At 41.9% G+C, this 27,019-nt stretch overlaps 1 protein-coding gene across 3 annotated transcripts in view; it reads left to right on the top strand.

The window, feature by feature from the left end:
• rin3 (Ras and Rab interactor 3) overlaps positions 1-27,019 on the top strand; it is a 110,823-nt gene that overhangs the window by 12,628 nt on the left and 71,176 nt on the right. For all 3 annotated transcript variants that reach the window (XM_073039496.1, XM_073039495.1, XM_073039497.1), the window contains one exon: positions 23,167-23,281. In XM_073039496.1, the coding sequence (XP_072895597.1) occupies positions 23,173-23,281 (109 nt within the window). In that variant the 5' untranslated portion in view covers positions 23,167-23,172. The remainder of the gene's footprint in view (positions 1-23,166; positions 23,282-27,019) is intronic.

Here is a 27,019-nt window from a genome sequence, read left to right as displayed (position 1 = left end):
AACTGAAAGCTGAGGAGATTGTGAACTTTGAGAGGATGTAGCAAGGGTGCAGTGAGATTTGGGCAAATTAAGTCAGTAGAAAAATGCATGGCAGATGTAGTATCATGTGGGTAAAAAAACAAGTTATATATTTTCATGGCAAAACCTGGAATGCAGATAATTATCTGAATGGCAAGAGATTAAGAAAGGAGAAGATGCAGAAAGACTTGAGTGCCCTCGAGCGCAACTTGATTTAAATCAGTGTGCAGGTGCAACAGGTAGTTAAAAAATCAAATGGTATATTAGCCTTCAAGGCTAGAGGATTCGAATGTACGATCACAGATGTCTTGCTGCAATTGTGCAGAACCCCAGTGAGACAACCCCTTGAGTACTGCTTAGAATTCTGGTCTCCTTATCCCAGAAAGCATGTTCTTGCCACAGAGGGAATACAGCAAGTATTACCGTTGGGGTGTAGAGATGACGTCTGAAGATGGATTGGAACAATTCAGATTAGAAACTTACTGAATCTTGACAGAACTGGACTGATAAATGCAAGAAGCATGTTCTCAATGGAGAGCGATTCCAGATCCTGGCGTTACTACGTAGGGTTCAGCAAATTTGAATTGAGACAAGGAGCAATGTCTTGATTCAAAGGGTAGTGACCATGTGGAATTCTGCACATGGCCCTGGCAAAATTAGTAAAGCTATTCAAGAAGAAATAAAACCCTAATGGCTGAGAAATCAATGGGTATTGGTAAAAAGGAAAAAAAATGATATTGAATTTCGATCACCAGTCGTGATTGTATGGAAGGACGGAAAAGGAATGAAGGGACCAATAGATTTCTTTTACTCCTAATTTCAATGTGTCAGTGTTAAGAACTACGTGTACCATGTGGTATGATCCTTTGTCTCACCAAGAATAGCTGCTGAGCTGAGAGATACCATCTTCAAAAGGAATGTTCGGTTAATAGCTCACCCTGTAACTAATCACGAATGCTTGCGACAACACAAGAGTCCTCCCACAGACGCTGCATCTTCCCAAACACACTGGCTGCCGTTTTCTCAAACAGAAAATGGTGTTTATGCCTTTGAGCGTGGGAATCCAACCGACTGAGCCTTTCTGAGTTAGTTTTGCATTTAGATGTCGTTTGAACCCTAAAGGTCTGCCCCTGGGGAATAATCGCCTGTACTAAATTTATTATTCGTTGATGCGATATATAATGTGATTTGCATATCATGTAGATTTCACTGAAGTGTGACATCTGTGTTCATGTTTTGCACTCTGCCTCTGCTCAGCTCGTTTTATAAACTGCAATCCCAGCCAGAGCTATTGCCTGAATGAAAGAAGTGAGCGCACTAAAGTGGGCTTGATGGAGGAGTCTTTTTCTTTCCCAGCCCCTTTCATGATATACACTGCATTCCACAAGAATGCGTACCTACTTTTGTCCCTTTATTCAGCAGAACTACACCAGTCTCAAAACTCATACCCCACCCCAGTACAACTGTTTAAATGGTTTGCCGCAGAACAATTGGACAACGATCAATCGGTGAAAGTCAGCCTGGGATTGGTTTCAGCCGATCACCAGGTGCTGATTGTTCTGCCTCATCATAACATCCTCCCCGTAAGGCAGTGTCTTTTATGGCACATTCTTGTTGAAATCAACAGAAGCTTTACATCCTGTTCAGTGAATTGTATATAACGCCCTAGTTACGATTTCACTGCAAATGCTGTAGGGTATTTCACTTAATAGTTGTCTGTAGAAGCCGTGTGTTCCGCTGGTACTGTTTGGGTTACCATTAAAGATAAGGAGTTGTGATATTCAGCTTATGAATGTCGGGTCAGCCAATCAGGATGGTGGAATTGGGAGAAGGTTCTAGAGAAAACTTGGAGGAGAGGTTTTGTGACAGACACTACAGGGGTTGAGGTCCTTTGTGGTGGGAGGTGGAGAGAGAAGATTGAGAGGTCCAGAATGTGCAATTCGATGGAGTCCAAGATGGAAAGTTCTATCGGTGATCAGTGAATAGGAGTTGGTGCCATGAATACAAGGGCACCTCCAGCTTTTGGGAGATTTGAGCTCCAACTTGTGCATGTTTGATTGTTTTAATTATAACGCGCCCTTTTATTTATTTTTCTATTTTTTTCTTTCTTATTTTACAACTGTTTGATTAAGTGACATTCATAAATATGCCTTTCTTATAATTGTAGGCAGTGTGCGATCTGTTACTTCTTGCTAAAGGGTAACTGCATGTGGGCAGCTTTTACACAGTATTCCCTCAGACTGGGTTGCCGCTGGCTGAAACATCCTGACTCTCCTGGTCTGGAGGGACACATGTCATATTGACCCTAGACGTACGGAGCTGGAGGAAGGTGGTTTTCTCACTGCTAGCCCATTGGCTTGTTAGCGAGGGGCTAACAGGCCATATTTCTAGAGATGCCGAATAAAAAAAGGTTTCATGTAGATTCCGAGCCATACAGCAAGGAAACCAGCCCTTCAGCCCCCCCCCCCAAGTCCTTACCGACCATCCAGCACCACCTACGCTAATCCTACATTCTTTCCTTTTAATCCCCACACATTCTCATCAATTTCCGCACGGATTCTACCACTCATCTCTACACTAGGCTCTATTTACCCATGGACAGGTAACCTGTTTTTGGAATGCAGGTGAAATCCAGAGTGTGTGGAGACAATCTGTAGAGTCACGATGGGGGAGGGGGGGGGGGGGGAACAGGCAACCTCCACACAGACAGCATTGGATGGAATTGAACCTGGGTTGCTGGAGCTGTGAAACAGGAAGTCTATTTGCTGCTCTGTCGTGCGTTTTCTTTTCATCGTTGAGCCACCTTAAAGTCTATATATTCATGACATAATAAGGCACTCACAGTGTTCTAGAGAAGCACTGCCAACATAGCAGTCTCTAGTTGACAGCTCCTCCTCACAAACAGATCACGTGCCAGTTGGGTTCTGTTTCAGTCCATCTGTGACGCGTGAGAAGACCGTGTGCATTCCCGTCCCGCTGCAGATGTTTAATCAGGGCAGCCATCATAGTGCAACCCTTGTGTGTGCTGCAGTCTTAGAGACCTCGTTTTCCAGACAAACCACTGAAACTCCTTCCATCTGTTAAATCTGAAAGGTCAGCCAGGAGTTCTCCTTGTAATCCTGGGTAAATTCAGCCCTTTAGAACACTTCCAAAATAAGCTGAACTACTCCTCTTATTGGAATGCTGTTCGGGACTTGCTTGTGTGTCAGTTATCTAGCACCTTTGTCAGTAAAAGCAGCAAGCAACTTATAGCTTTTAAGATGTCTTGAGGGTTTGGCAGTCACTTTATTCATGCCAGAATTGCATTCATTTTAACTTTAATATAATTGCATTCTGCAGAATTGTACATACCCCCAAGAAAATTCCTCCCATCTTTGTTGCTGTTTCAATATTAATCACATTTCACCTTTCCATTGTTCTTATATTGGAATGATATGTACTGGAATATATATAGGAATGAGCTTTGTAGTGACATTCATTTTGAGAAGACTAGAATATAAAGCAGAGATGTAATGCTGAGGCTTTATAAAACGCTGGTAAGGCCTCACTTGGAGTATTGTGAACAGTTCTGGGCTCCTTACCTAAGAAAGGATGTGATGACATTGGAGAGGGTTCAAATGAGGTTCACAAAAATGATTCCAGGATTGAATGGCTTGTCATATGAAGAGTGTTAAATAGCTCCGGGCCTGTATTCATTAGAATTGAGAAGAATGAGGGGTGACCTCATTGAAACCTATTGAATGTTGAAAGGCCGCGACAGAGTGGATGTGGAAAGGATACTTCCTATGGTGGAGGAGTCTAAGACCAAAGGACACAGCCTCAGAATAGAGGGTTGTCCTTTAGAATGGAGATGAGGTGGAATTTCTATAGTCAGAGAGTGGTGAATCTGTGGAATTTGTTGCCACAGCTGGCTGTGGAGGCCAAGTCATTGGGTACATTTAAGGCAGAGGTTGATAGGTTCTTGATTGGTCAGGGCTTGAAAGGATACAAGGAGAAGGCAGGAGATTGGGGCTGAGAGGGAAAATGGATCAGCCATGATGAAGTGATGGAGCAGACTTGATGGGCCAAATGGCCTAATTCTGCTCCTATATCTTATGGTCTTATAATTCTACAGATATTATCCTACAGTAAAAGATTTGTAGGATATTGCAAACATAATTCAACACGATTTAGAATATTACACCAATGCACAATTGGATAAGTTGGTTGTAAGGTGACTGGATAAAATCCAATGATAGATATGTCTTAATTTGCACCTCTGGAGCCTTGTGGAAGAAGGCTATTATTGCACATAAGCAAGCTACTATTTTCTCATTACAAGCCTCAAAGCAATACCGTGCTTGATAGGCCGACATTTAGCCCAAACCTGAAAATTTCTCAGATGACAAGAGGAATCAATTAGGGTTTGGGGTAAATTAGGTTATAAAATAGACCACTTTCCTCTGACTGTATATAATGTAATGATTACATGCTAGGCGTTACTGCTGAGCATGTTTTGCTATCATTAAATGATCAATTAAGCAGATTACGAAGCAACACATACAAAATGCTGGAGAAACTCAACAGTCCAGGCAGCATCTATGGAAAAGAGTAAACCATTGGCATTTCAGGCAGAGACCCTTCTTCAGGACTGGAAAGAAAGGGGAGGTCAGAGTAAGAAGGTCGGGTGGGGAGGAAGAAGTACAAGGTGGCAGGTGAAAGGTGAAACCAGGAGGGGGGGAGGAGTGAAGTAAAGAGCTGGGAGGATGAGTGGTGAAAGAAATTAAGGGATGGAGAAGGGAGAATCTGAGAGAGGACAGAAGACCATGGAAGAAAGGGAAGGGGGAGGAGCACCAGATGGAGGTGATGGGCAAGTAAGGAGAAAAGATGAGAGAGGGAAACAGGAATGTAAAATGGTGAATTGAGCAGGGGGGAAGCAATTACCGGACATTTGAGAAATTGATGTTCATGCCATCAGGTTGGAGGCTACTCAGACGGAATATAAGGTGTTGCTATTACCAGCTACCTTGTACTTTTTCCTCCCCTCCCCCCACCTTATTACTCCGCTTCTCCCCTTCTTTTCCAGTCCTGAAGAAGGGCCTCGACCTGAAACGTCGATGGCTTACTCCTTCCCATAGGTGCTGCCTACCCTGCTGAGATCCTCCAGCATTTTGTCTGTGTTGCTTTGGACTTCCAGCACCTACAGATTTCCTCAAGTTTATGTATGTATATATTGTCACTGAAGGAAGTGGGAGATTGTGGATCGAACACAAAGGTGGGGCTGGGCGGGTATAATCGACAAAACCTGTAAAGACAGGAGATTAGTATGAAATAAGAAATTAGGTCCTGCCTCACTCCCTCTGATGAAAGACCATTCAGATCTCTGGGGCACAAAATATATTTGAACATACCTTTCAGCTGGCAGTGTTGTTACCTGGAGATCTGGTTGCTGGGACTATTTCAATCAGGAAAGATTGGTATTCCCACTTTGAAAAAGAGCAGATTATCTAATGAGGGATTCTGATGAAGTATGATGGTCCAAAATATCAACTCTTTATTCCTTTCCATTGGTGCTGCCTGACACCCCACCAGAATGATTTTGGTGAGGTAATGGATGGACTTGTATCTAACAACAATATGAATTTACGAGCAGGAGATTTAAAGTCCTGGGTGTAACCTTGTAACCCTCTTTCCAGTTATAATCTTTTGACAGGACTGTTTACCTGATCTCTTCACTTCGCCACCATTAGGGAGGTGGTACAGGAGCCTGAAGACACACATTCAGTGTTTTAGGATCAGCTTCTTCCCCTCAAATCTGCCATCAGATTTCTAAATGAATAATGAACCCATGTACACTAACTCATTATGATTTTTTGCTCAATTTTTGCAGTACTAATTTAATTTAATTTTATATAGTGGATTCTGGTTAATTAGGACACATCAGCACCAGTACATTTTGGCCCAATTAAGCGGCTGCCACAATTAGCCAAAGTTTCATGGAAATAGTTGAAAAGCTTAAAAAAAAACAAGCTACTGTTTAAGTGAGTAATGATTTATGTATTTACATAAAATACAGACAAATCAGAACACTCCCAATACATCTACAGAACTATAAAACTGTATATTAGTTCCTAATCTTTATCAACAGACGAATTCATTCAGTGTACATGCTGTGTTCTTTTGAATTAACAAAATCAATGCAGACACCTAGTGCAGATAAGAGAATGCCTTCATTCAATGCTTTTGCTGATCGCGTCTGCCAAGTATTCATTTTCAATACAACTTTTGAGCTGATTGTCAATACCTTCAAGTTCTTCATGGTTCCTAAGATGTTGAAGTGGTAAAATAATTTCATTTTTGCTCCTGACTGTTTCTGCATCTCCAAGCTCGAAACCACGATGAGCAAAACAGTTTCAAATTATCTTACTGTTTATTTCTGGCCAACCACAAATGACAAAAAAAAATCACTGCTTTTTGAACACAAACTCACGCAACTGATGCTATTTAAAATTTGTTCGCTCTAAGTACAGTATAGTGTCTAACAGCCACACAAGTGCACACGACTGACACTAGTTAGAAACTGTTCAGCAACAGGCTCCTGTCCCAGTTAACTAGCAGAGCGTCCCAAATAAGCAAAAGGAATCCCGGATATTTTCTCGATTCGTTTTTGTTCTTTAAGAATTATCCAAAATAAGCAGCTCCCCCGATTAATGGATGCCCCAGAATCTGCTATAAATATTTCATATTGTAATTTATTTGTTTTATTATGCATTGCAATGTACTTCTGCTGCAAAACTACAAAATTCAAGACATAGTAAACCTGATTCTGATTCTGGTGTGCTTTCTCTACATACTTGTAGACTCAAAACCAAAGAACATTCTCTGGAAAGAAAAGTAGAAATATAATTTTTTTTCCTGAAATTGAAACTGTGCATCACTGATATTCGGTAATTTTTGAAAATACAGAATAGAGAGGATATGAACATGTGATGGAATTTGTGCCATAACTGCAGAATATGTGCTAGGGTTTCAGGTTAGCACTCATCTTTCCAATGTATAAGGCCGAATCAGAGCTGGTGATGCAGGAAACCACGCTCAGCTGTTTGTAATATCATTTCAGGGTTTCCACATTCATTTCCCTTATAAATTAATTAGAATGCCGTTGGAATATTGTGTACAATGTTGGACACTTCTTTGCAGAAAGAATGTGTTAGCAACAGAGAGAGCCCAGGAGAAATTGCCTCGAATGGAGGGCAGTTTATATAAGGAAAGATAAAGTTGGGTTTATCCTCTCTGGAACATAGGAGGCTGATGGGTGAACTAATAGAGGTTTATAAAATTATGAGGGGTATAGATAAGATGGATGCTTGGAGCTTGTTTCTTTTTTCCCCAGAGCAGATAGAGGGCACAGGTTTAGGGTGAGGTGGAGAAATTTAAAGAAGATCTGAGCGGTAGTTTTTATACAGTGCTTGTGGTCTCAAACTGCTAGAGGAAGTGGTAGAGCCAAGTACAATTATAATGTCTAAAAAATATTTGGTCTGGTAGATGGATAGGAATGGGATTGAGGGATATGATCCTAATGTGGGCAAATGGTATCAGAGTTGATAGGCACCACTTTGGCCACAGACAATGTGGGCCAAATGGGCAGCTCGACGCTGAAATTCTATGAATGCAAAGTACAACTTCCAGTGTGAATAAAGCCTATTTCAAAACCCAAATGTGTCCAGAGGCCTGGAATATTTCATTATTTCATGGAATCAGAGGAGGAGGCATGTTCCTTCTGATTTTCCCTGACAATCCTAGCAATAACATCAACCTAAAGCAAAATCCAATAGATGCTGGAAATCTGAAATATTAAAATGAAATGCTGGAAGTACTCAACAGCATCTGTGGAGGGAGAAGCAAGAGTTAACTTCTTAAGTTGATACTCCCTCCGTAAAACTGGGTAGAACTGTTTTCATACTTCTCGCACCCCATTCCCTACCATCCCGCATCTCCTGTACTAAAGCTGGGCAAAATCCTTAAAACCATGACAGAAAAACTGTGGCTGATTGTCCAATTTACAGAGAATGTCATCTAAAACTTTGACAAACTTCTGGAGAGTGATAGTGGAGAGCATCCTGACTGGTTGCATCATAGCCTGTGTGGAAGTACCAATGCCCAAAAACATAAAACTCCAAAGAAAGGTGGTGAATGCAGCCCAGTCCATCACAGGCAAAGCTCTCCCCATCATGAGCACATTTACAAGGAACACTGCCAGAACAAAGCAGCGTCCATCATCAAGGACCCCTATCATTCAGGCTAAGCTCTCTTCTCATTACTACCATTGGGCAGGAGGTACAGGAGCCTTAGGTCCCACACAATGCTGAACTGACTCCATAATCTCTGACTTGCTTTCAAGAACTCTGAACTCATGTTCTCAATATTATTTGTTTACTTTTTTCAATATTTGCACGATTTGTCTGTCTTTTGCACATTGGTTGTTTGCCAGTCTTTGTTTATGTGCAGTTTTTTGTAAATTCCGTTGTATTTCTTTATGTTCCTGTAAATGCCTACAAGAAAAATGAATCACAGGTGACATACACATACTTTGATAATAAATGTACTTTGAACTTTGAGCTCCAGGTCACCTGGTTTATTTTGATAAGGGTTTGGATGGATTTAACTTGAACTCCAGACATTTTTGCCAGATTCAGAGTCTTGTGAAGAAAAATCTCATTGTTTTGTCTTCATTCAAACAAAGGAAAGGTCCGGGGCAAATTTGCAAGAAGTAAAGGAAACACTATAGTTTTCCAAAATTACCTTTTGAACGAAAAAATTATGCCACAGGATTAGATTGAGAAATTTTCAAGAATAATGTCACGTAGGGTTAGAATGTAACATTCTACTTACTGAGTCTCACGTAATATTGAACGGGCTTTGAAGGAAAGGAAAGAGGCTTTTGAACCTTGTTAGTAAATGGCTTCTGCTTGTGCCACAAGGAGCCCACTCCCAGGGTGGAGGAGCAACACCTTATATTGAGTCTGGGTAGCCTCCAACCTGGAGGCATGAATATTGATTTCTCCTCCAGAAAAAAAAATCCCTCTTCTTCACCTGCCTATCACCGCCCCCTGGGTCCCCTCCTCCTTCCCTTTCTCCTATGGTCCACTCTCCTTTCCTATCAGATACCTTCCTCTCTAGCCCACCTGGCTTCACCTCTCACCTTCTAACTATCTTTCTTCCTCTTCCCCCTTCCCTACCAGTCCTGAAGAAGGGTCTCAGCCTGAAACTCTGACTGTTTATTAATTTCCATAGATGCTGACTGACCTTCTGAGTTCCTCCAGCATTTCATGTGTGTTGCTTTGGATTTCCAGCATCTGCAGAATTTCTTCTGTTTAAGAAAATGGCTTTGAAGCTTATGCTGTTGAATATTTGTAGTCTCCAAGGTAAATTTATAGCTAATTAAAAATATTAAATATCAAAATTTTACTTAACAAAGGTTTCCACCTTAGAAAAGATGTCCTCATATTTGAATCTACAAAGCACATGAAGTCAAGAGATACAGATATGATTCCTTTTTGTAAAACAACATATCGGCAGTCAAATTGACAGAGACACCCAATCAAACTATGGCAATGGCTAGTATGTGAGGATACTGTCAACAGATCAAATGTTTGAAAGTTATACCAAACTCAAAGTTGACGAGAGAGGGGAGAGCAGCTAAAGAGGAATGAATCTTAGAGGGAGAAGGAGACGTAACATGCCACTCTCCTGGCCTCAGTTTCCCCAATTCTTGTGTCTGGGGTTTTACTAAATATAGATCAAAAGTATTTCCAGACCACAGGAAAGCAAAAAAAATATAGTGAAGAATTAATTCTGCAGCCGTCTGAAGGATTAAAACTATGAGGTTGATGGAATCGTTTTGTAGCTGTAGATGAATGGTTGTGAATGCAATATTGTCTGATGGGCAAAGGCAGCTGTTTATTCCCTTTCTTTATTCAGTGGCCAGATTTGAATCAACTATACAAAAGGGCTAGCCATAGACTGATGGCCTGATATTTAACCTAGAAAGTAATTGTTGAGTATCAGTTTTTGAGAGCTGCCTGATGGATTGCCAAGTCTTCTCTGATTTCCTCTGCAATTCATGCGAGTTCTGTCTGATGCAGTGATGTTTTTCTTCTTCTAGAACTGACAAGTGCTTATATAACTGCTTCAATTCTCACATAACTGACAACAGCAATAGCAAAAAAATTCCTTGCTTTCTGGTCGACAAAAAGTTGTTTAGTTGAACAAAGTTCAAAGGCACTAAAAGTACAGAGGAAATTATTGTATTCCCAGTAATCAGAAACAAAGTGGAATGTAAACTGGAGAGTGCTAGCATAAACACCTCCACTAACTTATCAAGTTATTAAGCAAAATGGTTCTTATTAAGCTCAACAAATTGTTTAACTCACCTGAACTAATAAATGTCAATCAATAACATAATACTGCAGGATCAGTTCTATTATCACTGATGTGTCGTGAAATCTTGTTTTGCGGGAGCAATGCAGCACAAGACAATACAAACTACAAGCTGCAAAAATAAATTAGTAAGTTACATAAACAAATAGAGCAAAAGATGAATAACAGGAAGGAAATAGCACGAGACACAAACATTCCAAGTGATGAATGCTGAAACCTTGTTATGATATCACTTTCATTGTCACATGAGTTTCTGCACTGTTACATTAGTTCTCATCTCTGATTTAGGCTCATGCATTGGACGGAAAAGTGTTAAATTTAGACCTGAGCACCTATTGCTCACACAAGTTTTATCATGTGCTCAATTCCTCATTATTCAGCAATTCCAAAATTTATCCAATTTTAATACAAGTTTCAATTATTGAAAAAGGAGTACTTACCACTTTTCTTTCTGGAGCCTAGTCTTCGGTTTCAAGTCTCCACGTACTGTATGAAGAGAAAGCTTACCAAGCACCCTGAGACACCATAAGATTGGGGTTGTAATCTTTAAGATTAAGGAAGATTAAGGTTACACCCTGGACTATAAACTTCCTATCTTTCTGAGGGCCACATGCCTCCATGCATTCTTATTGCTAATAGACACAGGTTCATCCATTACTTCACCAAGATCATTTTGGAGGGGCTGCACTTCTTATCCCATCTTTGTGCCTACTCCAAAGGAATTGTAATCTGTTTATTTCAGATACATGTACCGAGGTACAGTGAAAGGCTTGTGTTACATATTGTTCATAGAGCTCAACAGCAACACCGCCACCACAATTGTTCAGTAGGTTTTGTAGGATCCAGGCCATCTTCAAGAAGAGTTGTCTCAGAACAGCAGTATCCATTATTAAGGACCCCCATCACCCAGGACATGCCCTATTCTCACTGTTACCGTCAGGGAAGGAGGTACAGAAGCCTGAAGGCACCCATTCAGTGATTCAAGAACAGCTTCTTCCCCTCTGCCATCCAATTCCTAAATGGACATTGAACCCATGAACACTAACTCACTTTTATATATATGTATATTAAAGTCAAATTGAAAATAGTGCAAAATGTATTTGCTTATATTTTTTCTATATTGTCATGCACTGCTGCTGCTAAGTTTATATATTTCAGGACATATGCTGGTGAATTTAAACCTGATTTTTAGTATTCTCAATGCTGATGATTGACAAAACTGCATTCCCGGTCCCTACTACACTCCCTTTAGACTCATGGCTGCCCAGCCAGATTCCACTCTAATCCCATGTACAATTTTGCAGATGATACCACTGTAGTAGACCTTATCTCAAATGGCAATGAGGCAATGTCAGCAAACCACAAGAGCTGGTCATTGACTTGAAGAAGGAAGGCAATGTACCTGTTCCTGTCTATATCAACGGTGTTGAGGTTAAGAGAGTTGTGAGTTTCAGTTTCCTAGGACTGAACATCATAAATAGCCTGTCCTGGTCTAAATACCAGAGCCACGAAATCTCACTAATACCTCTACTTCCTGAGGAGGCCAAAGAGATTTCACATGTCTCCATCAACTCTTAACAATTTTTATCAATGCACATGGACAGCATCTAACCTGGATGCTGAAACGTTGACTGGCTAACAGTTCTCATTCTCTAAGTGAAAGTTGGGGAGTTGGGGTGCCAGTATGGTATCTGTTAGGGGTGTTCCCTGACTTATAATGTGGTGAGGTAATGGATTGATCTCCATTATCATGTAATTCCAGGGTTTCCAACCTGGGATACATGGACCTCTCGATTAATGGTAGGAGTCCATGGCATAAAAAAGATTGGGAACCCCTGCTGAAGTTGTTTTCCACATATTTATTGCAGACTTTTTGTATTTGCACTGTTTGTTGTCTTCTGCACACAGGTTTTTTGTCCATCTTGTTGTGTACTGTTCTTCATTGGTCCTATTGTGTTTCCTTGTATTTACTGTGAATGCCCACTAGAAAATGGTGATGTATTGCACTTTGATTATAAATTTACTTTGAACTTTAAACATATGCATTTACCCTTCTGCCTCAGGGTGAGTTTGCACTCTCAACCCTTGATGCTATTTGACAGGCCTGATGCCAATGTGTTCACTGAGGACAATAACAGAAAATGCAGGTTAGGAAGCATCTGAGGAATGAGAAGGAAAGTTAATGCTTCTCGATTCTTCTTCCTTGATAGAAGAACAAAATCCTCCTATCTATCCTATCTAGGCCTCTCCTAATTTTACTCTATATACCTTGTAAGGTCACCTCTCAACCTGCTCTATTCCAGTGAGAGTAAGCCCAGCCTATCTAATCTCCCTTTTTAGCTACAGGTCTCCATTCCAGACAACACCATAGTAGACCTCTTCTACACTTTCCCTGCTGCTGTCACATCTTTCCAATGGTGAAGCAACCTGAACTGTACACAGTACACCCTAAGTGTGGTCTTATCAATTTTTGTCCAACCAGAACATGATCTGCCAACTCTTGTACTCACTGCTTTAGCCTATGACAACAAGCTTGCCCAATGTCAAAAGACTATTTCTCCTGTTAGGGGAGTCTAGAATGTAGTGCCATAATCTTAAAGTTAGAACCGTTCAGTGGTGATGTCAAAAAAAAAAAATTATGTGAAGAATAGAGGAAATTTGGAGTTCCCACCTGGAAAAAGTTCTTGAAATAGTAGACAAATCCATGGCTGAGACTGATAGATGCTGCCAAGTAAGTAAGCTGAGTTGAGAAGTGATCTTATTGTAACATATAAGACATTCTGGGAGCATGACAGGGTAGATGTTGAGATGTTTTCACCACTAGAAGAATCTTGAATAAGGAGACATCTGAAGAGATTGTGGAGGCATTAGTAATGATCTTACAAGAAGCACTAGACTCAAGAATGGTTTTGGAAGCCTGGAAAATGGCAAATGTCACTCCACTCTTTAAGAAGGGAGAGAGGCAGAAGAAGGGAAATTATAGGCTAGTTAGTCTGACCTCAGAAGTTGGGAAGATGTTGGAGTCAATTGTTACGGATGTGGTTTCAGAGTATCTGGAGGCATGTAATGAAATAGGCCATAGTCAGCATGGTTTCCTCAAGGGAAAATCTTGCCTGACAAATCTGTTGGAATCTGTTGAAGAAATAACAAGCAGGATAGACAAAGGAGAATTGGTTGATGTTGTGTATTTGAATTTTCAGAATGCTACACTTAGAACATAGAACATAGAAATCTACAGCACATTACAGGCCCTTCGGCCCACAATCTTATGCCAACCACGTAACCTACTCTAAAACCTGCCTAGAATTTCCCTACTGTTTAGCCCTCTACTTTTCTAAGCTCCATGTACCTATCTAAGAGGCTATTAAAAGACCCTACTGTATTTGCTTCCACCACCGCTGCTAGCAGTGCATTTCACACACCCACCACTCTCTGTGTGAAAAAGTTACTTCTGACATCCCCCATGCACCTTAAAACTATGCCCCCTCGTGTTGGGCAATTCAGCCCTGGGAAAAAGCCTCTGCTATCCACATGATCAATGACTCTGATCATCTTATATACTTCTATTAGGTCACCTCTCCTCCTCCATCACTCCAAGGAGAAAAGACCAAGTTCACTCAACCTGTTCTCATAAGGCATGCTCTGCAATTCGGGCAATGTCCTTGTAAATCTCCTCTGCACTCTCTCCACGGTATTGTTATGAGTGATGAACAGACCAGTCAATGGGGTGCAGAGTTAACCATTCCCAACCCCCCTCCTGAGAACTACGAATTATTGCTGTTGCTATGTTGCTCATGAGAGAGAGATAAAGCCCAGGCAAGAACATTTGCTACAGATAAGAGGGAGAGAGAGACTGTTGATTTCCTGTATTATGACTCTTCCTGGATTATTTACCTTCTACTACAAGGACTGTACTTTGCTCGTTAACATTCCTCAGGAGATAGCAGGAGTGACCTGATTTGGTGGACACGGTCATTCAGAGTTGATGGATAGCTGAGACCCCGTGAGTGGGGATAAAAGACAGGTCTGGAGAGACACCCTTCCGACACACCAGTGGACACTGATTGAGGGTTGGAACCCACAGAAAGGTGGGGGCTTCGGAGACCGAACCAGGAGATCGGTCAGTAAAGCTCACAGTGTTACAGCGGGGCCGGTGGAGACTTGTGTGTGTGTGTCCACTCATGCCAGAGTGACGAGTCCACCACAGAAGAACGGTCTAGCTGAAGACCAGACGGGTCATAACTGAATGACCACAATGATACGACGGATTCTTCTTTCTCTGCTGGTCAGACAACCAGTTACAGGGTACGTAACAGTATCCACATCCTTCCTGTAGTGAGGTGACCAGAACTGAACACAGTATTCCAAGTGGGGTCTTATATAGCTGTAACATTACCCCATGGCTTTTGAACTCATTCCCACAGTAGATGAAAGCTATCACACCATACACCTTCTTAACAACGCTGTCAACCTGCGTAGCAGCTTTGAGTGTCCCATGGACATGGACCCCAAGATCTCGCTGATCCTCCACACTGCTAAGAGTCTTACCATTAATATTATACTGTCTTCAAATTTGACCTACTGAAATTAACCACTTCACACTTATCTGGGTTGAACTCCAACTTGAGGGTGCTTAACAAGCTACGAGCTCATGGTATTACAGGAAAGATTCTAGCATGGATAAAGCAGTGGCTAATTGGCAGAAGGCAAAGAGTGGGAATAAAGGGGGACCTCTTCTGATTGGCTGTCAGTGACTAGTGGTATTCCACAAGGGTCTGTATTGGAACCGATTCTTTTTACGTTATATATTAATGATTTGGATGATACAATTGATGGCTTTGTTGCAAGATTTGCAGGTGATACAAGGATAGGTGAAGGGACAGGTAGCTGTGAGGAAGTAGAGAGGCTACAAAAGGACCTAGGCATATTAGGAGAATGGGCAAAGAAATGCCAGATGGAATACAGTGTCGGGAAGTGTATGGTCATGCACTTTGGTAGAAGAAATTAAAGGGTTGACTATTTTCTAAGTGGAGAGAAAATACAAAAAAAATTGAGGCGCAAAGGGACTTGGGAGTGCTTGTGCAGGATTCCTTAATTTGCAGGTTGAGTATGTGGTGAAGAAGGCAAATGTGATGTTAGCATTATTTCAAAAGGACTAGAATATAAAAGCAAGGATGTAACATTGAGACTTTGTAAGGAATTGGTGAGCCCTCACTTTGTGATAAGTTTTGGGCTCCTTAGAAAGGATGTGCTGAAACTGGAGAGCGTTCAAAAGAGGTTCATGAAAATAATTTCAGGGTTAAACAGCTTGACATATGAAGAGCATTTGATGGCTCTGGGCCTGCATTTGTTGAAATTCAAAAGAATGAGGGGTGACCTAATTAAAACCTATTGAATGGTGAAAGTCCTTGATAGAGTGGGTGTGGAGAGGATATTTCCTATGGTAGGAGGTCACAGCCTCAGAATAGAGGGGCATCCTTTTAGAATAGAGATAAGGAGGAATTTCTTTTGCCAAAGAGTTGTAAATCTGTGGAATTCATTGCTACAGGCAACTGTGGAGGCCAAATCTTTATGTATATTTAAGGCAGAGGTTGATAGATTCTTGATTGGTCAGGGCATGAAGCGATATGGGGAGAAGTCTGGAGATTGGAGTTGAGAGGAAAAATGGATCAGCAATGGGAAATGGCAGAGCAGACTTGATGGGCCAAATGGCCTAATTCTGTTCCTACGTCTTATGGTCTTACAGTCTTCTGGTGTTGTGGTTATAAGATCCAGACAGTCAGTTAAAACTGCAGTTCAAAGCAAGTTCTCCATAGAGGGAAGTGAATCATCAAAATTCTCTACCCCAAAGGGTTGTGGATGCCATATCATTTGTGATATTTAGAGAGGATGTGGATAAAGTTTCGAAATATCAGAGAATTGAGGGCTATGAACAATTGGCACTGAAGATGAGCTAAAGCCTGGGGGAGGTCAGCTACGGTCATATTGAATGGTAGGATGCTCCTGAGCAATTATGTAGCCCATTTGTTGACTATTTTCTTGTGTCTATGAGTTAAGGCACAGCTGAGCAATAAACAACAAATTAAAGGGCAGAATATGCTGAACGGGATCATGCATTTCTTGCCTTCCCACAATGGTTCATTTTAATTAAAGTAGCTCCATGTGGATTTTACTGAATTAAAGGAATACTGCGACTGAATTATCCTGCCTCCTCAGTGTCATTGCGAAATTCAAAGTTCAAAGTAATTTATCATCAAAGACCATACCACATATGTCACCATATACAACCTTGAGATTCATTTTCTTGAATGTAGTGTAGGCCTCTGTTAGTCTCGATAGACCTTGGAAAGTTTCCAGGGCGCAAGCCTGGGCAAGGTTTTTTTCATTATGGAAGACCGGCAGTTGCCCCAGCTGCAAGTCTCCCCTCTCCACGCCACCGATGTTGTCCAAGGTAAGGGCATTAGGACCCATATGCTTGGCACCGGTGTCGTCGCAGAGCAATGTGTGGTTAAGTGCCTTGCTCAAGGACACAAATGCAAGCCTCAGCCGAGGCTCAACCTGGCAACTTTCAGATAACTAGACGAACGCCTTAACCACTTGGCCACGCACCAACACAATAAATACAAGAAGCGCAATAGCATCAATGAAAGGCTGCACCCAACCGGACGGATGATAACCAATGCGTAAAAAAACAACAAACTGTGTAAATATAAAAAGAAAGAGAAAATAAAATTAATAAAATAAATAAGCAAAAAATACTGAGAACATGAGATGAAGAGTCCTTGAAATTGCATCCATAGGTTGTGGGAACAGTTTAGTGATCGGGCGAGTGAAGTTGAGTGAAGTTATCCCCTCCGGTTCAAGGGTAATAACTAGTGCAGGTCCATGTACTTTCTTCCTGATGGCAACAGCAAAAAGAGAGCATGGCCTGGATGGTGGGGATCTTTGATGACGTCTGCTGCTTTCCTGAGACAGCGCTCTGAGTAGGTATGCTCAGGGGTGGGTAGGGCTTTACCTGTGATGGACTGAGCTATATCCACTATTTTTATAGACCTATCCTTACAAGGGCATTGGTGTTTCCATACCAGGCTGTGATGCAATCAGTCAATGTACTGTCCACTGCCCATTTGCGGAGAAGTTTGTCAAAGTTTTAGATGACATGTAAATCTTCGCAAACTTCTAAGAAAGTAGAGGCGCTGCCATGCTTTCTTCATAATTGCACTTTTGTGCTGGATCCAGGACAGATTCTCTGAAATTATAACACCAACGAATTTAAAGTTGCTGACCCTCTCCATTCTGATCCCCCGATGAGGATTAGCTGATGGACCTCCGGTTTCCTCCCCCGTGGGCAATAGTCACTTCCTTGATCTTGCCGACATTGAGAAAGAGGTTGTTGTTGTGGCACCACTCGGCCACATTTTCAGCCTCCCTCCTATATGCTGATTTGTCACCAGCCTTTGAGTCAGCCCACAACAGTGGTGTCATCAGCAAACTTAAATATGGTATTGGAGCAGCGCTTAGGTTCACTTGTAAGTGTAAAGCAAGTAGAGCAGAGGGCGAAGCACACAGCCTCATGCTGATGGAGACTGTGGAGGAGATGTCGTTGCCAATCCAAACTTAAAAGGGAGAAAATTGAGGAGCCAATTGCTCGAGGAGGAATTAAGCCCTAGGGCATGAAGCTTATTGATTAGTTTGAGGGGATGATAGACTTCAATACTAAGCTGTGGTCAATGAAGTGCATCTGATGATTACACCTTCACTGTCCAGCTGTTCCAGGATTGAGTGAACAGGTAATGAAACGGCATCTGCTGTTAACCTGTTGTGATGGTAGCCAAATGGAGTGGATCCAAGTTGCTTCTCAGGCAAGAGTTGATGTGTTTCATCACCAACCTCTCAAAACACTTCATCATAGTGGATGTAAGTGTGACTGGATGATAATCATTGAAGCAGGTTACCCCAATTTAGAAGATTGAGAGGGGATCTTATTGAAACATATAAAATTCTCAAGGGATTGGACAGGCTCGATGCAGGAAGATTGTTTCCGATGTTGGGGAAGTCCAGAACGAGGGGTCACAGTTTAAGGATAAAGGGGAAGCCTTTTAGGACTGAGATGAGGAAAAACTTCTTCACACAGAGAGTGGTGAATCTGTGGAATTCTCTGCCACAGGAAACAGTTGAGGCCGGTTCATTGGCTATATTTAAGAGGAAGTTAGATATGGCCCTTGTGGCTAAAGGGATCAGGGGTACGGAGAGAAGGCAGGTACAGGGTTCTGAGTTGGATGATCAGCCATGATCATACTGAATGGCGGTGCAGGCTTGAAGGGCCGAATGGCCTACTCCTGCACCTATTTTTTATGTTTCTATGTTTCTATTCTTCTTAGGGACCAGTTTAACTGAAGCCTTCTTGAAGCAGATGGCTACCTCAGATTGCCGAACCAAGAGGTTAATGATATAGGTGAACACTCAGTCAGTGAATCAGTATTGGTAGTTAGTCTTCGGCCAGGTACCCATCTGAGGTGGATGCTTTCTGTGGGTTCAGCATCGTGAAGGATGCTCTCATGTCGGCAGCAGAGACTGAAATCACAGGACCGTTGCAGGTTGTGGGAGTTTGTGAAGTTGCCTCCATGTTTTGGTGGTCAAAGTGAGCACAAGAGGCACTGAGCTCCTCTGGGAACCTTGTTGTCACCAGTGTCATTTAGCTCCGCTTTGTAAGAGGTAGTGACAATCAAACCCTTCCACAGCAGATCCTCCGAGATTCGAGTTTGCTCCAGAATTGCCACTTCTCACGTCAGGTGGCTTTCTGAACATTGTACCAGGACCTCTTACATCTGACTTGGTCACCAGACCTGAATGGCTCTGATCTGACCCTTAGCAGATTACAGATCTCATGGTTCATCCAGGGCTTTTGAATAGGGAAGACTGACTGATTTTGTGGGGCACATTCTCTACAACCGTTTTATTAATTCTGTGACAGCTGTGGTGTATTCATTCATATACTTGAATCCTTGAACACAGCCCAGTCTGCCAACTCAAAGTAATCCCATAGCTGCACCTCAGCCTCCCACGACCACCTCTATGGTCCTTTTCTCCAGAGCCTTGCTCTTCAGCCTCAGCCGGTATGCAGGTGGGAGAAGGACAGCTAAGTGATCAGATCTCCCAAATTACAGTCGAGGCATGGAACAGCAAGCATACCTAATCATAGAATAATAGTAGAACATAGAACAATACAGCACAGCACAGGCCCTTCGGCCCACAATGTTGAGCCGACCCTTAAACCCTGCCTCCCATAATAGAACATAGAACAATGCAGTTTGGGTGTTTTGGGACCCCTGGTGCTGCAGGCGATATGTTGATGATAACTAGGCAGAGATTTCTTCAAACATATCTGGTTAAGTCACCGACAATGATTTTAAATGCATCGGGGGAAGCTGTTTCCTGTTTGCTAATCGTAGCACTCAAAATATCGAGTGCTCGTTACCCGTTTTTGCTTGGGAAAGGGAACCTGTATCAAGCCTCCAACCCAATGATATAATCAAAAGAGGCAATAAACTGTGGATGGATACTAGGCCCTTCTGAGTATTTTCCTCATTACTTTGGACTAGGCTGTCAGTGGAAATTGTTCATTCGATATTTTGACAAAGGTGCTGCTCTGTGGTATCTCCGCACTACTGAAAATATGTTTGGGTAAAGTTTTTGATGGAAAGATAAATATATTTAAATGGTGTAGTGCATAGAATAATAATCATATACTAATTGATGAGATACTGTATATTTAAAACTGCATCATTCTTACACTCTCATCAATAATGTATTATATTAATATAATATGCAATAATATTTTATATTATAAAGAGCAGCAGGAGATCTCTGTAGATGTTGGCTCAGATAGAGAGTAAGTACATATAAGTGACAAAAGAAAGGCTTCTGAAGTCTCCCGACTGACTAAATTTATATAAGTTAATTAAAATACATTAAACATTCCTGAGGCAGGTCAACAACTGTCAGTAGCAAATTAGTTCAAGCGGAAAACATATTGACCACAAATCTTCCAACAACAATTAATCAAGTTGCCATTTTTACGCACTTGACTCGATGGGCTCCCAGATGCAGGCTGAAATCCAGTTAAATTCTGGCATATGCGCACTAACACCGCTTTGGCCGATGCCTTTTTCAGGGGAAGAGCAGCTAGTTTATTTCTCTTTCCTTACTGTTATGTAGGTGGCTAGTACTGTTTCCTCACCGTCCCAGTGTACCTGATTTCAGTTTGCACATTCTCCCTGTAACCTGTGGGCTTCCCTCAGGTGCTGAGTCTCCTCGCAAATATCAAAGAAAGGTTGGTAATTTAACTGGTGATTATAAGTTAACCTCTAGTTCAGGTGAGTGGCAGAATATTCAAAGAGGAGACAAAGGGATTGTGAGAGAGAATAACTCACGGGGATAAGGGGAATAGAAAGGGGGAATGGGATTGATGGGATTGAAATCTGACATTGACCTGATGGGCTGAATGGCCTCCTTCTGTGTCATAATATGGGACAGGATGTCACTGCTTGTCATAGGCGCTTGAGTATTAAAGAAAGCCCCATGAATTCAGAGAAACCACACACCACCCGGGGCCTTGCTGATCATCTGTAAGACAACCTCCCGACGGAAAGAAGCTACTATGGTCCAAGAAATTAAGGAGCTCCCCCTCCCAACAGGGGACTCAGCTGTATAATTGTGTTCAGTATGAGACTCTCATTGGTATGTCTGTTTGGTCACCATTTGAGCTCTTTTTGTGCTGCTAACATGAAGTGATGAACTTATGATCCTATATTGCTCTAGTTTCGTCAAAATTTAACAGGTTAGTTTCTAGACTTGAGTGACCCTAGGAATATGTATGTGTACACTGGAGCACAAAACAAACTTCAGTGGGTAAGGCAAAGGGATAGTCAATGTTTCAGATTGAGTCACTGCATCCCAGATGCTGCCTGACCTGCTGAGTTCCACCAGCAGTTTGTTTTCACTCTGGACTCCAGCACGTGCAGCCTTGTGTATTTTCATGTTTGTGTGTTATGTGTGCATACTCGAAGTGAATTTTGTGTATGTGCATATTTTATGCATATATTTTGTCTGTATGCGGGCTAGTTGTGTAGCCCACATTGTGTATTGTGTATTGTGCTTGTACGTGGAAGAGTTTGTTTATGATGTAGACTCAGTGGCCACTTTATTAGATACAGGAGTGGATCCCAATGTGGTCTTCTGCAGCTGTAGTCAATCCACTTCAAGGTTCGATGTTTTGTACATTCGGAGATGCTCTTCTGCACACCATTGTGGTAATGCATGTTTAGTTAAGTTTCTGTCACCTTCCTGTCAGTTTGAACCAATCTAACCATTCTGCTCTGATCTCTCATTAACCAGGCATTTTCGCCCACGAAACTGCCGCTCACTTTACAAACCATTCTCTGGAAACTCTAGAGATTGTAATGCACAAAAATCCCAGAAAGTCATCAGTTTCTGAGATACTCAAAGCACCAATAATCATTCCACGGTTAAAGTCACTGAGATCACATTTCTCCCCTATTCTGATGCTTGGTCTGAGTGACAACTGAACTTCTTGATTATGTCCGCATGCTTTTACGCATTGAGTTGTTGCCATGTGATTGGCTGATTAGATATTTGCATTAACGAGCAGTTGTACAGGTGTACCTAATAAAGTGGCCACTGAGCGTATGTATGCATATTGTGAGTGTTGGCTTTATGTGTGTGTGTGTGTGTGTGTGTGTGTGTGTGTGTGTGTGTGTGTGTGTGTGTGTGTGTGTGTGTGTGTGTGTGTGTGTGTGTGTGTGTGTGTGTGTGTCTATGAACAAGTATATTTTTCTCTCCTTTTCTATTGCACTATTTTTAGATGCCATTTATACATAGTTTTAGGACCTACACCTGAATTGACAACAGCTGTCCTCTTAATCTCCAGGTCATGGTGGCAGGACTCTAGCACCAGTCCTGTGTTTTCTGTTTTCATATCAAGACACTTATTATCAGGTCTTTCAAATTCCAAGGATTTAAGAGTTTCAAATTTCCACTGTTTCCACAATTTCCTCTTTGCTTGTTAGGGTTTGATACTGTCTTTCGTTGTTGCACTCAGAGCTCACGTAGAAGTCTGTGGTCTGCAAACTATTACATTAAGCTAGATATCATCTGCCACAGTTCAACTTTCATGATGTTTCACAGCCCTCCTCTCCATAGACAGCTGAAAGAGAAACCTGTATTAATAAAACTACTTTCAGAGCAGATCATCGCAAATCTTTATAGCCAGTTAATTATTTTGAAATACTGTAGCACTTGCAGCAGCCAACTTACAGCGAGTAACCCCTGCCCCCCAAACAAATGTGCTGTAATAATAACCACATACATAGACTGGTAGAGTCAACTGGAGATCACAATAACTCTCATGTTTGTCTCCAATACGTTGATTCTTTTACATGCACCTTTTTGGTCTTCTCACTCAAAATCTGGGAACTCTGACAACATAGTGCTCTGTGACTTTGGGTGTACTGAGTCAGAATAATGCATTAAGGTTAGAGATTTTACTGATAGACTAAATATTGAATCGAAGATGAATGGGGCAAGAAGACAAATGGCTTGTGTTATGTACCCATGTTTCCTTGGGAATGATGAGTGTTTTGTTTTTGAGATACTTTATCACCTGCAGCTCAATTAACACTATTCAGCACAATGTATTCCTGCTTACAGGCATTTATGGTGAGAAAAGATTACATCCTAACAAACATGGTTCTTTCGGTGAATTTTCCTGGAGCGGAAGGAAAGCCTAATGTCCTTGAATACTCGATAAAGGAGGAAAATTCAAGTGAGTTCCTATCTACTTTCTATTCATGTTGCTTGCCTTGATATTTACCAGTAACCTAATCTTTCCGTAATTCCACAAACAGATAAGGTTGCTTCTGCAGCTCACCAGAAACTGCTTCAGCACAGTAGATGTAGAAGCCTCTGCTTCAGAGGATTATTTCATTATCATCATGCATTATTTCAATACTAACATGCTCAAAAACGCCTCCTTAAGGATATGGAGTATTTTGCTCATATTCACAGATATTTTTGACGTTACTTATGACAAATCAGATGATATTCTGTCTTTACTATGTAATGAATGATGTACTTTGCCAAATCAGTAATGTTTTCATAAATACTTTGTACTTTGAGATGCAGCAAATGTTTTTAAAAGAGAAGAGGATATATTTTCTTTTTCTCGGGCAGCCCCTCGGCATCAAAAATGATTGATTCCACTCCAATTCTGGGGAGCAGAAAGAACCTGTACACAAATTGTTTGAATTTGATATAGTTACCACGTACTTATTCTGAAGAAAGTACCCTAACCATTTGTATGTTGAGTCGCTAAGCTGTTATTATAAATTGCAAGCCTAATAATTTGTTACTCTATATAAAGGAATGTCACCAAATAAATCTGCCATCTAAATAGAATCAGAAAAAATAACACATACTGTACATAAGTATATAGGGAAAGGCAAGCACTATATTTAAACACAAGAGATTCTGCAGATTTGGTAATCCAGAGCAACAAGCACAAAATGCAGGAGGAATTTGGCAGTATCTATGGAGAGGAATGAAGAGTCTGCATTTCAGGCCAAGACCCTTCTTCAGGACTAGGAAAGAAAGAGGAAGAAGCCAGAATAAGAAGGTGGGGTAAGGGGAAAGACTAGCTAGAAGATGTTAGGTGAGGGGGGAGTTAGGTGAGCAGGGGAGATGAAGTGTGAAGCTGGGAGGTGTTTGGTGGAAAAGGTAAAGAGCTGAAGAAGAAGGTATCTGATAGGAGGGGAGAATGGACCATGGGAGAAAGGGAAAGAGGGGCATCAGAGGGCCCAATGATAGTCAGGTGAGGAGAAGAGATGATGTATGAGAAAAAAGAAAGAGGAGGAGAAATTACTGGAAGTTAGAGAAAAAACAATGTTTGGGTTGGAACCTATCACCCTCCTCTGATGCCCCTCCTTGTCTTTCTCCTATGGTCCACTCCCCTCCTATCAGATTCCTCCTTCTTCACCCCTTTACCTTTCCCACCTATCACCTCCCAGCTTACAAGGTGTTGCTCTTCCATCCTGAGAGTGGCGTCATTGTGACAGTAAAGCAAGACACTATACAACAAACACTGCTGAGATAAAGCTGTAGCCCTCCGAGTCCACAACGGCTTTGACAATAAATTGGGGATTAATTGCTCTCCACATGTTCAGAGTCATCCTGGGGTAAATCTGGCCTAAGAAAGTGACTGCTAACAACACTCAGATTGCAGGCATACTGGCTCCTCTGGGCCTTTAATTCTTTTCATTTTTTCAAACATTACACATATGCATTTCATAAACAAATTGCATTCATCTTAATGAACACATGAAAATGTGTTCTTACCAGCATTTTGCGTGTGTTGTTCGAATTTCCAGCATCTGCAGATTTCCTCATGTTTGTTCATCTTAATGAAACATGTTTTCCAGTCCCAGCTATCAGGTTAGGAACGACTCCCAGTCTACTTGTTGGAAGCACAGTGGGGCACATGGCATGCAAAATCTATAACGTGCAAAGAGTTTTAAACTCAGTCATTGCATGACTGGCCATCATATTTAACAGCGTGGATTTTACTGGTCTATTCCAAAATCATCGTGCAATAGTGACTGACAGAATTAAAGTTGACAGCAGTGTCAGCTAATATTACTAGTTCCTATTGTAATTCAGGTAGAAACACGTTGTTGGATGTCACGGAGGCTGATTATGGTTCCAGCTGGTGCTATGCTTACATTGGGTCCCAGCAGTGAAAGGTACAGTTTGCATCAAATCAAGTCAGCGAGGATTTGCTGGGCAGCCTGCAAGTGGTGCTGCACTTCCAGCACCAGTATAGTATGCCCACAACTCACCAACCCCAATTGTATGTCTTTTGGACTGTGGGAGGAAGCCGGAGCACCCGGACGAAACACACACGGTCACGGGGGATTGTACAAACTCCTTACATGCGGCAGCAGGAAGTGAGCCCCAGCTGGTGAACACTGTAAAGCAATTCACTAACCGCTAGGATACCGGCCCACCCAAGTCCCTGGGGTTACCCAGCTGACGGGCTGGTTGCTTGTGTAAGGTTAGGAGACCTTGACAGGAGGGGAGCGTGCGGAAATAATCACAGAGATCATGTGGGTTACAGAGATCAGAGGGGAGCAGATGTGTGGGACGAGGAACGAGGGAAGTGATTCTCAGTGTATTTGTTTGCCTGGCAGGAAATGCTGCTTTTCCTGGCACACTTACCTCATACAACCATGTTCACTGCCTCATTGAAAACCCAAACAACCATGGCTGAAAGTAAAAATACTTTTAAAGTAGGGGCACATTGCCTCTTAAAACATTTTAACCTCCTCCAAACAAATTGATGCACTACCCCCTCATTCCAGGAGTGGGCAGGTGTGATGTGTGTCTGTTTCCTGTTTCAGGTTTTTAACAGAATACAAACCACTTAATGCAAAGCCTGGCACTTTAGCAGGAACGAAAAGGAGAACATAGAACTGTACAGCTGAGCACAGTACAGGACAATGTTGTGCCAACCTTTTCACCTATTCTAAGATCGATCTAATCCTACCCTCCCACATCGTCCTCCATTTATCTTTCATCCATATGTCCATCGAAGAATCTCATACATGTCCCTAATGGATCTGCTTCTACCACCAGCCCTGGGAGTGTGTTCTAGGCGCTCACCACTCTCTGTGTAAAAAACTCTACCTCTCATTTCCCCGCTATCCTTTTCTCCTATCACCTTAAAATTGTGCCCCTTTGAGTTAGACATTTCTGCCCTAGGAAAAAGTTTCTGGCTGTCCACTCTATCTGTACATCTTATCATCTTGTACACCTCTACTACATCACCTCTCATCCTCCTTCACTCCAAAGGTTAAAGCTCGAGCTCACTCAACCTACCCTCTAAAGGTATTCTTTCTAATCTAGGCAGTACTGTGGTAACTTTCCTCTACACCCTCTCTAAAGCTTCCCCATCCTTCCTATATGTAGAATTACTTCAATTCCACAAATAATAAAGGCCAACACACCATGCACTTTCATAACCACTCCATCAACTTGTGCAGCAACTTTGAAGGATCTGTGGATCTGCACAATAAGGTCTCTTTGTTGCACCACTCTGCCAAGAATCTTGCTGTTAACTTTATGCTCTCCCTTCACGTTTGACCTTCCAAAGTGAATGACTTCACACTTTTCCATATTGAACCCCATCTGCCAATTCTTAGCCCACCTCTTTATCCTATCAATATCCCCCCGTGACCTACGACAACCTTCGTACCATCTGCCAATTTACTAACCCACCCTTTCACTTCTTCAGCCAAGTCACAAAGAGCAGCTGTTCTAGAAGAGATCCCTGCGGAACGCCACTGGTCTCTGACTTCCAGGCAGAATACACTCTACTGTATCTGTTGCCACTCTCTGCCTCTGTAGACAAGCCAATTCTGAATGCAGGCTGTTTCCCTGAATCCCATGCATCCTAACATCCTGGATGAGCCTACCATCGAGAACTTGTTAAACACTTACTGAAATCCAT

Source organism: Hemitrygon akajei, chromosome 3 (genome assembly GCF_048418815.1).
Source record: "Hemitrygon akajei chromosome 3, sHemAka1.3, whole genome shotgun sequence".
NCBI lineage: Eukaryota > Metazoa > Chordata > Chondrichthyes > Myliobatiformes > Dasyatidae > Hemitrygon > Hemitrygon akajei.
Note: the sequence above shows the minus strand (reverse complement) of the source record. Positions and strands in the feature narration are given on the sequence as shown.